This window comes from Helianthus annuus, chromosome 13 (assembly GCF_002127325.2).
Source record: "Helianthus annuus cultivar XRQ/B chromosome 13, HanXRQr2.0-SUNRISE, whole genome shotgun sequence".
In the NCBI taxonomy this organism is placed as follows: Eukaryota; Viridiplantae; Streptophyta; class Magnoliopsida; order Asterales; family Asteraceae; genus Helianthus; species Helianthus annuus.
In genome coordinates, this window is record NC_035445.2 from 50,845,974 (window position 1) to 50,857,210 (window position 11,237).

At 36.1% G+C, this 11,237-nt stretch overlaps 1 protein-coding gene across 2 annotated transcripts; it reads right to left on the reverse strand.

Annotated features, from left to right (window-relative positions):
- Nucleotides 1-49: 49 nt before the first annotated feature.
- Nucleotides 50-5,588, reverse strand: LOC110897770 (probable transcriptional regulator SLK2). 2 transcript variants are annotated; one of them, XM_035981541.1, is made up of 11 exons: nt 5,439-5,588; nt 3,882-4,961; nt 3,660-3,791; nt 3,111-3,159; nt 2,747-2,961; nt 2,593-2,661; nt 1,885-1,985; nt 1,661-1,754; nt 1,072-1,141; nt 729-961; nt 50-653 (listed from the first exon to the last, which is right to left on the reverse strand). In XM_035981541.1, exons 2-11 carry the CDS (start codon nt 4,785-4,787, stop codon nt 177-179), a joined length of 2,346 nt encoding a protein of 781 aa, XP_035837434.1. In that variant the 5' UTR covers nt 4,788-4,961; nt 5,439-5,588; the 3' UTR covers nt 50-176. The 2 variants fall into 2 exon arrangements, with proteins under 2 accessions (XP_035837434.1, XP_022000194.1); XM_022144502.2 differs by having other exon boundaries at nt 50-961.
- Nucleotides 5,589-11,237: the final 5,649 nt, after the last annotated feature.

Genomic DNA, 11,237 nt, shown 5'->3' on the forward strand with positions numbered 1-11,237 from the left:
ACTTGTTTAAACACAACTTGATTCGAGCATTTACAAAACCGATATCAAGTAGATCACAAACGGCTCAACTTGTTTACCAGATACTTTTCAGAATTCACACTTGTTCATAACTGAAGATAAAACAAAGATTAAGGTATATTATGATGATTCAATACAACTGTACATGGACATAAAGTTTATGCCTTCCAATCAAAACCCATTCCCTCCTCCAATTCATCATTTTCAAAAAAACAATTCCCCGTGAACTCGCTCGCTATATCCTGAACAATATCATCACACATATGCGGCAGATCATTCGTTGACGCCTTCTGATTGTCAACGCCTACGTTACCCGCCCCGCCACCTGCCGATGAGTCGCTACGTGAAGCACCTTTGAAACTATTGCTTCTAGTTGGCACAGCTGGTGGACGTGGTGATGTCCCGGATTGTGAAATCCCGTATCGCATACCATCCCGACCCATACTCCCGCTAGCGGCACTCTGCCCCGAAACCGAAGGCTTCTGCCCACCGCCACCACCGCCGCCGCCATTACTCATATCTTGAAGCAATTGCTGAATCATGTGTTGTTGCATGGCCTGACTACCACTGTGAGAAGGTGACTGTGAGAACATGGGTCTTTGTTGGAAGCCGCCAACCGCCATATTGGTGGAACCCTGAAACGGGTATCCGTTTTGGTTCGGGTTATTAAACGAAGAAGAGGCTTCTTGTTGCGATGTGTTTTTTCTCACCATCATGTTCTGGTAGTTTGAAAGTGCAAGTGCGGCCTGAACTGAACCACTTAGAGGAGCTCCTCGGTTACCCATTTGTTGACTATTGTTGACTAACGGACTACTGACACCGGGATTTAGCGACACTAACTTACTGAGCCCGTTTCGGTCTGCTGGAAGACCCGGAATGCTAGATATTTGTTCCATTTGTGATTTCGCTGAGTTTGTTTGTCGGGGGAAATTTTTCAATCCATCTGTAAAAAGGAATAGGATAGTTAACAAAACTATTATAAAAATAAATAAAAAATAATGATTATGAACAAAAAGAGTAAATAAAAAGCATAATTGGTCGAGTTAACATTACCGATAGGGCCAGATTTAGTGTCTCGGCAGAAATCCATCAAGTCTTTCATGCTATTGACCACTTCAGATATCTAAGCATAAAATCCAGGTTGCGAATAATTATTAACAAATACATGCTGAAAATTTGACCCAAAAAAGAAATAAAAAGAGCATAATGCCATTTTCGTCCTTGAGGTTTGGCCAGTTTTGCTGACTTCCGTCCAATGGTTTCTTTTTCCGCATCCGGATCCAAAAGGTTTGTAATCTTTCCATTTTCTTAACTCCATTAATTTATCTCTGTTAAGTCAGGGGTATTTCTGTCTTTTTTTTGCTAACTTAATGGGCAATTCTGTCTTTTTCAGGGATATTCGGTCTTTTTACATAAAGTGAAAAAGACCGAATTGCCCACAAAAAAGACGAAAAAACCTTTGACTTAACGTAGAAAAACGGATGGAGTTAACGAGCCAGATGAAAATGGCAAGATTTCAGACTTTTTGGATCTAGATGCGGAAAAACAAATCTTTTGACGAGAGTCGCAAAACTGGCCAAACCTCAGGGACGAAAATGACATTTTACTCAATAAAAAAATAGTAACAACGAAGAAAACATACCTGTAAGCACCTAACATATCTTTTGGAAAAACCCAAATCATTCAATGATTGTAACTCTAAGCTCCTTGCAAGCTGGCGCCCAGCCGTCACAACCCTGCCACACCACACAATCAGTCACAAAATATGTCTTGGGTTAACCGGATCCATTTAGACCCACAAAAGATGACCTGTTATTCAACCCGCCCATTTTGAAAACTCTGATAGAAATAGTGCTTAGTACTCACATGTTGCTGTTTGTCTGCAAATCTTGCTGAGAGACCCCATCAGAACCACTTTCTGTTATTGTAGATTGGCATTTTTGTGCTACTTGTAACAACTGATTCACCTTTAAAACAAACAAAAAATTAACAAACAAAACCCATTATATTATATTATATACATATTAAAAGGTGTGGATTGAAGAATAATATCAACACCTTTTACACTTTCACCCCTATAGTTTACTGAGTTTAGTTTTTAGACCCTAAACTTTAATAAAGTTATCAAACAACCGTTAAACTTCAATAAACTTTTCTTTTGACTTTATTTTTTACGTTTTTCTCTTTCGGTTGTTATACCGGGCACCTAAACTTCAATAAACTTTTCTTTAGACTTTATTTCTATGTTTTTCTCTTTCGGTTGTTTATACCGGGTCCCTAAACTTCAATAAATTTTTCTTTCGACTTTATTTCTATGTTTTTTCTCTTCCGGTTGTTATACCGGGTGTCGGTATCGTATCGATACAGTAATGAACCGAACCGATGTCGACCAAACTCCCGATGCAACGCGCGGGTAATTTCACTAGTTTTAACCAGAGCCCGTTTCGGCCCAAACAAATTTGATACTTTATAAAAACCACTCTTTTTGACCCGTCCCCATTAAATGACCCGACCCGACCATTTTTTCAAGCCTAAAACAGATTCATAAATTCATAAGGAATTGAGCTTTTGTACCTGAGGTGCAACTAATCTACGGAGAAGAAGCTCTTCATGGCGCCGTGCACAGAATTCCCAGGTTAATATCTGAAAAGATAGATTCGATTAAAAAACAGATATTGCGTCAGTATTTCTTGTATTTTCTGTAAAAATATCATTTGGGTCTAATCACCTTCAAATCGGGGGTGAAAATAACTTTGAGCTGACCCTCACGAACCACACGAAGCTGCTCGTATATACTTTCTTGAACAGCTTGTCCATACTCCAATACCATTAATCCAGACGGAAATCTATATTCACGAGGCAAATCTAAAAACAAAAGCTCATCGATAACACCACTACCGAATTTGATTTCATTAAGTCTTGGTAGTACTTCAAATGTCGCCTCTGTTAAAAATATATAAATACCAACAGAATATAACCAGAGTTACAATAATACCAAAATGTGATACAAAGACAAAACATAACCAGAATTTAAAATTATTTAAATCAATATTCAATATAAAATATGTATTAGGAATTAGTGAATTACATACCGAAGCCTCTTCCAGATTTTGACCCACAAATATCACACTGCCATGCATCCTGAAAAAGCACGAAACGAGACCGAGATGCAATCAATCATAAAAGTGTCTCTTCTCATTGTGTTGGAATATATATACGGGAAGGATAAAAAAGAAACACACTTGAGTTATTAAAAAAAAAAAAAAAAACCCTAGAAAACCCTATGTAACATTTGTTTCTAAAAAACAGGGGAATTTAATATACATATTAACATTTTTATTAAAAAAAACACAAAAGTGCCTAATAGCTTTTTTAAATGTACAAAATCTGTAATGTTTTGAACATATATATTATGTAACATGAAATTTTTAACAATTTTTTTAAAAGAACTACTCAGCGCCTTTTTTTTTAAGTTCTAAAATATGTATACTACATTCCCTATTTTTTTGAAAAATTGTTACATAAGGTTTTTGCAAAGGTTTCTTAAGTTTTTTCAACTCAAGTGGGTTTTCTCCCTATACTTCACCTCTCTCTCTCTCTCTCTCTCTCTATATATATATATATATATATATAAAGCGTACCATAGCTGCCTGAGGAAATACACCCAATGAATGATGGCCAACGTTATCATACAAAGACAAACACCACCTTTTTTTTGCACGTGGAGAATAATACTCGGCAACAAATTTTCTCCAGTAGGAAATACCATTATCCTGTATATATTTAATCACAACTAGTTAAAACAAATATCATGCATAAAAAAATGAAACTATAATAAGGAAAACCGAGAAAATTATACTTACAGCTGGTCGTTGCCTTTGATGATACAAGTACTGCATCAATCTTCTTGAGCATACACCACCATCATAAGGTCGTTTCATTGCATTTGCAGGTTGCAAGCTTTGTTGTTGTAACTGTTGCCTCAACTGCAACTGTTGCTGCTGCTGTTGCTGTTGTTGAAGCAAGTGTGCTCGTTGAACCGGTGGTAGCGACTGCAGCAACTGTTGTTGCTGTTGCCTTAGTCTCTGTTGCTGAATCAATGTTTGTAACTGTGGATTTGGGCTTTGTAACTGCATCGAATCTTGTCTTTGCAATATCTGCTGTAACACCTGTTGTTGCATGATGTCTTCCTGCTTGATATCCAATCGAGGTTTCTTTTGCAAGTGTGATATATTGTCATCGTCTTGAACAAATGATCCGAGAGCTCTTGAACCATTCGGTAGTGAAACTTGCCCACCCCGCATAGGAGGTAACGACATGCCGGCAGAAGCTCCACCACCTTGACGGGGATCCGCTTGTTGAGAATGTGGATCTTGATTCGACCCAGGTTGCATTCCAGACGGTCCATCTATAACAGAGGATCCCGAAATGCTTATGTTATTCGAAGTAAACGATAAAGGCGATGCAGGCAATCGCATATACGACTCATTGTTCGCACTCGCACTTCTTTGTAGACGCGGACCACCTCCGCCTGAAAGGCCCGAGTTAGCATCAGTAACCAATGAACTTCCCCCAATACTATTAGTTATGTCTCCCGACACAGGTAATACCATGTTCGACCGCATGTTTCCAGCAAACGGATTCACAGAGTTCCCAAAAGAACCCAAATGTGAATTACCTAAACCTTGAGACTGCATGTCTCCTTGAAAAAATATCCCCGAACTTGCCGCAGAATGTCCCAGCCCAACGCCAGCCCGCGAAGCGCCCATTCGCGATAGGGCCGCTTGCTGGCTCGAATCCAAGTAATTATCCAGCGCCAGTGCTTCCGATTACCCTTACACAATCCGTTATCCTAGTATAACCTAAATTCGTTGAATACGCTCCGACAGAAACAGATTTTCAACCTTAAACAAGTCTAACAACAGCCGTTCTTCACACAAAACCTAGAATCAACAACAATTAACGGAAAATTAACAAAAAAATAGTTCGCTAATAAATTAATAACAACAATTAATTACCACAGAAAACCTAATTTTATTCATAAACAAAAACCTGATTTGCAAACTAACAGCTAATAAATTAACACATAAACACCAAATTTCCGCAAAAAATTACCTCCTAAAAAGCGTAATAACAAACAACTTCATCACATTAATACAGAAACTTAACAATAAATCAAATCTCTACATGAACAACTTAAATACGCAACAAAACCTGCAACTTTAAATCGAAATTAGTGCACAAATTCATATATTTAAAAAGGAAAAAAAGCAAAAACAAACAAAGATCTGCTTTATGCACAGTTTAAGCAAATTGATCAAATAGTTAAACCTAACGGCCATGAATATGAATAATAAATTTAATTAAGGTACAGAAAAATGATAATAATATTTTCATAAATATAAATAAAATCTACTAACCTTATGAAATAATATTATCAGCAGCACAGAGCTCAAAGATCGGAGTGTAATTCGATCGGAGTTTATGTAATTATGTATGTATCTAGCGGGAATCGGAGAGGGGATAATGACCGGAAGAGCCGGTGGATAGGGGTAGGTGACTGGGTGTAGCCGGTTAGTGTTGGGACGCGTGTGGTGTATTAGATCGGGCGGTGATCAGGTGAGGTAGGGACACGTGGCGAGATCTGGTGTGAGAGATGGATGGTTCTTTGACAGGGTAGGTCTTGAGGGGAATTATCGGGTGTGGTCGTTGTTTGGGTTGGTGTGTGTGTGTGCGTATGACTCGGTGGGACTGAGTTCGACTCGGTTTTGATGGCCCACCGGAAAGGAAAAGTGATGGATAAACCGAGTCAGTCAGAAGTCGGCCTTTTGACTTTGCTTTTATGTTAAATTTACTTAAATAGTCCCTGCACTATTCGCTTGTCTGCAATTTTTGCTTTTTTTAAAAAAAATTGTTTCTGATTTTGATCATTTTTTTTTCAATTAACTCCACCATTCACTTTATTATCGTGAGTGATGACAAATAGGGATGAGAATGGTACGGGCCTACCAGACCGGTATCACACTGTATAGTATTTGTATCAGAGTTTTGCTAAAACCAAAACAAAAATACGGTACCGTATATGTTTCGTTAGTACAGGTATGATACATTACCACTAAAAGTCCCTAACCGATACCTTATCACATGATACCGAAATTAAGCTAAATTTAAAATTGAATATTGTATCGTATATGTTCTGTCGATACTGATATGGTACGATACCGGTACGACATCCATACGATATTGCTATTCGGTACAAATTTTTTATCATTAATAACAAATACAAAAGTTTTAAATTTTAAGGTAACATATAGCTAAGTTTCCATGTAAAATACTTTAAAGTTACTTCATTCTAATGACTTACATCAAAGTTGCATAATTTTAGCTAAATATCTCTTAACTTGTCATCCTAACTTTTACTTTATATCAAAACTCATTTTGTTTACAATGTTTGTAATCATCATGACTGTTGTTTTCAAATGAATTTTTGAACCCATTATATATTATAGTTGTGGATTTGTGGTACCAACGCAATCCTACTTACAAAGGTCGGTGACAATCTAATACCCATATATATACATATATATGTGTGTGTTAGTAATGCATTTGGATATTTCGACTTACTATTAAAGGAGAGTTCTCGATGACATCAGAAAAGTTGATGTGTCGACTTCTCAGCTATGTCAACTCGGATTTTCATATGTCATTATTACATCATATATCACTTTCATTTATTTATAAATGCTTTTCATATTTAAAACATTTAATCTCTTCATTTGAATTTCAAAATATGAGAAACGATTTTTTACAAGGGGGCTCAATTAATGTTAGCAGAGTGTTTATACTGTGTATCTCTATCATCTAACTCACTCTTCTTCTCTCCTCCTTCTCCTCCAGAACTCACTTTTCATCTTCAAAAAATCTTGTAATTTTCCATTGTCCAAACAAAATAATCATCTGTCTGTTTTCTGAGTACAACACAATCACACTCAGACTCAGCATTATGCACGGTTAGAAGGAGGGGGAAGAATACGGAGAGAGGAGAGCTATCGCAGATCTTGCTTCTTTTTTCGTCCCCGTCAGTGTTGCATTGTGTAGAAGCCATCAAAGGTCTTGCTTCTTTAACCCTAAAAGTCGTCGCAGGTCGCATCTCGATTCTAACATGAGACCATTTAGCATTTAAGACACAAAGATTACCCCATTTTGCAAACTTGCCTTTTAAGTACTCCATAGTTGTATCATTACTACTAGCGTTGTCAACCGTTACAGTAAAAACATTTTGAAACCCCCAATCAAGTAAGCATAACTCTACAGCTCTCTTAATTTCAATACATTTATGACTTGTAACTGGACAAAAATTAATGACTTTATTTTGTAGTTCCCAGTTACTATCAATGTAATGAGTTGTTAAACACATGTGATTAACTTTTTGAATAGATGTCCATGTATCTGTCGTCAAACAAATTCTAACTGCATCCCTTTTAATTTAAGCTTTTAGTTTGTTCTTTTCATAAAGATACATCTCATAATAATCTCTAGTTATTGTAGAACTAGATGGAACCACAAGTAAGGGTTGAACAATTTTCATGCAATTTCGAAAACCCCTATTCTCAACAAACTTAAAAGGGGGCTCATCTATTATTATCATCTCAACAATAGCTCTCCTACAAGCTTGTTGATCAAATGTCCAAGCAACCAATTAACCTTAGACTCATTATCAACCTTAGAACTACCAAAGACCAAATTAGCTTGATTAGAACTTTCCTTATTAGGATTTGATGGACAAGCAAGAAAATGATTATTCAAAGGAGATGTACGACATTTATTTGATGAAACATTAAAAACCCTGCAACAGTAATTGCATTTTGCCATTCTTTTTCCACTAGAATCGAAAAACTCACTGAAATGATGCCACACTGGTGCCCTTTTAGAATATTCCTTTTTTCCCTTTCTTAGCATTAGATGAAGCTGTTGTAGAATTACTAGGATTTGAAGTAGATTTTTCAATTTCAATAAGATCCTGCATTTCGCAAAACATAGCATTTTAGTTATACACCTTATAACAAACTGTTATGCTTTTGGCTTAAAAACCAAATTGTTATACTTCACTTAACAACAATCTGCAATCAGGTATGCATTCTGTAAATAATTTTCACTTAAAAACAATCTGTTATACGATGATGGTGGATGAAAAACGTAACAGATAATCGAGATTCGAGAGCCATACATTAACAACACACACTGAGTTATTACCTAAATTTACATTAACAAAACAGTAAAATAATAATCCGCAATTAACAAGAACTAGAGCCTAAAAACATGATAAATAATGTCTGTGAAGAAATGGAAGTACCTTGTGATGGTGGCTGAAAAATGTGACTGAGTGATGGTGCCTAAAACTGTGGTTGTTGCGTTGTGAGACGACGAATGATGGTGGCTGAGTAGCGTGTGACGACGAGGAAGGTATGGAATGTGATGGTGTGGCGATGGGGGATGGTGTCATGGGCTGATGAAGGAGGAAGGATGTGTTGTGCGCCAATGATTAGATGAGGAAGGAGGCGTCTTTTTTGTTGATATATTTATGGTTAGAAATCTATATATAAATCTTTTAATAGGTTTGATACTTAGTTTCCATTATGGGCCATATGTAATGGGCTTGGTAATAGGTTTGGTAATGGGTAATTTTATACAGCCCAATTAAATTATATTATATTATATATAAAAAATAAATGCATAATTCTTATTCGAATTTCGAATCGAATTGAATTTAAAATTATAAATTCGTATTCGATTAACTTGACTCGAATGGAATCAAATTTGAATTTGAATTCTTGCGACTCGAAACGGATTCTTGATAATCGAATCGATTCGAATTTCGAATTTTTCGAATTCGAAACGAAAACGAATTCTGAACACCCCTAAACGTAACACCTTTTATGAGTTTGCAATTTGATGATGAAATTGAATACTGATTCGTATGAATTTCTTTTTTGTTTTTCTTTCTATTATGTTTATTGCTTCATGAACCGAAAACCCATATGTGGATACTAGGAAACAAAGATTTATATGAAAACCCTTTTGTTGTCATGTGCTCATAAACTGTTTGTGAAAATGCTTGGGTTGGGAATAAATAGTATTTTATGTCAGGTAAAAGGAAAAAGCTATTGCATACCAGAGTAAACCATTCAAGTAAAAACTGGAGTTATTTATTCCCATTAAACACACCTCAACTTTTGCTTATAAGAAGATAGGTATTACATTTTGAACTAATGTGCAACTCCAAACTGATGCTTTATTTTTTTGTGTTTATTATTGTGCGCAATCGGTTTACTTTGTTGAATTCTTTTATTTAATAAGGGAAGCACTAATATACAGATAATGGATTTTAAGTTTTTTACGTCATTACTAAGTGCATTGATAATATAATACATGGTTGCTTTTTGTGTGCAGATAAGATCCAATACATGGGAGCTGCAACAGTGATTATCATCTACGTCATCCCTGGCTGGTACTTTTTTTATTTGCTTAGTTTAAAGAGTGATTAGTGTATTGATTCGTGTGAAATAAGAAAAGCACATGATTGAAGGTTTAGGGAGGATTCATATTCTCCCTAGGATGATTATGCCTCATGAAACCAGCACTTCATCCCAACTAATTGAGGTTTGGTTTAGTGATTGTATGATTTTTATTTGTTCTAATTTATATGTTTTTGACAGTGCATTTTATAAATCGAATTTTATTGGAGCATTTATCAAGCGCTTGCAAGTATTGTTTAATCTTTTAATCACAAATTTTAATAGTCATTTAATCTTAATGCTTTATTTTTATTTGAACAGGATAATGGAGTTCTTCTTGAGTTGTTTAACTTCACAACAAAAAAAAATAGGTTGCATCGAGCATGTAGACATGGACTTTTAGAAACAAAGGCAAGAAACAAAGGTTCAGATTTGTAGAAAACTGTCTTGAAAGTTTTGATGTTGGATTTCATTATTTCAGATGGAAACTGTAATGTTAATGTCTCAAAACCACGACTTTTAAGGTCGTACGTCAGGATGACCTGTACAGGCAAGGTGGACAGTTAACCAGTCTTCATAACGGAGAAGCGTTTGTTATCTCCCATCTCCCCTTTCTATTAAAGGAGAGTTTTTGATGACATAAGAAAAACTTATGTGTCGATCTCTCAGAAACGCCAACTCAGCTTTTCTTATGACATTATTACATCATAATATCACTTCATTTATTTAAATTAAGAACCGAGTTGAGGATGTAATCGTGGCGTAGCGTATTTGAGAAACGGTGGATGTTCACCTGCAACCTCCAACGCAGCCATGGTTATATCCTGCATTTACACTCTCTGAGCCTATGAAAATATGCAAGTTGCAGGTGAACATCCAATTTCTTATAAATGTGTATACACTTTCAGGAGGAAAGTATGTTGATAAACTTACTGTTTTTTTTTTTTTTTTTGTTCTTAGTTGAATATCATTGTAGGTTTATTGACATCGATGTTATGCAACCATTGTTTGGCGTTTGGGTTACTAAGTTAGGCGATGATGATTTTATGGGTGTAAATTGTAAACCGAGTTGAGGATGTAATCATGGCATGGCATGTTTAAGAGACGGTGGATGTTCACCTGCAACCTCCAACGTAGCCATGGTTAAATCCTGCATTTACACCTTCTGAGCCTCTGAATCTATGTAACTTGCTGGTGAACATCTAATTTATTATAAATGTGCATACAATGATTTAGTGGAGTATGGTGATGAACTTACTGTTTTTTAGTTCTTAGTTGAATATCGTTGTGGGTTTAATGACATCGATGCTACGCAACCATTGTTTAGCATTTGGGTTACTAAGTTAGGCAATGATGATTTCGTGGGTGTAAAGTGTAAACTGAGTTAAGGATGTAATCGTGGTGTGGCGTGTTTAAGAGACGGTGGATGTTCACCTGCAACCTCCAATGCAGCCATGATTATCTTCTTCATTTATACCCTCTAATCCTATGAATCTATGCAAGTTATAGGTGAACATCTAATTTCTTATAAATGTGCATATGGTGATGTCTCACCAGAGTCATACTGGTGTGTGAATTTGAGGTGTGCATTGGATATATATCGAGGGAGAGGGGAGACAAGATGAGTTAAAGAAAAAAACTCAACATACCTTCCATCCAAACTTTAGATGTAGGCTTTTCTGAAGTAAGTTTCTGACCAACAAT

Coding starts and splice junctions, on each gene's coding strand:
- LOC110897770 (XM_022144502.2), bottom strand. CDS start 4,787: ATGGGCGCTTCGCGGGCTGGCGTTGGGCTGGGACATTCTGCGGCAAGT. Junction 2,662..2,746: donor TTTTCACCCCCGATTTGAAG/GTGATTAGACCC, acceptor CTATCTTTTCAG/ATATTAACCTGGGAATTCTG. Junction 1,142..1,660: donor GATATGTTAGGTGCTTACAG/GTATGTTTTCTT, acceptor TTTTATGCTTAG/ATATCTGAAGTGGTCAATAG.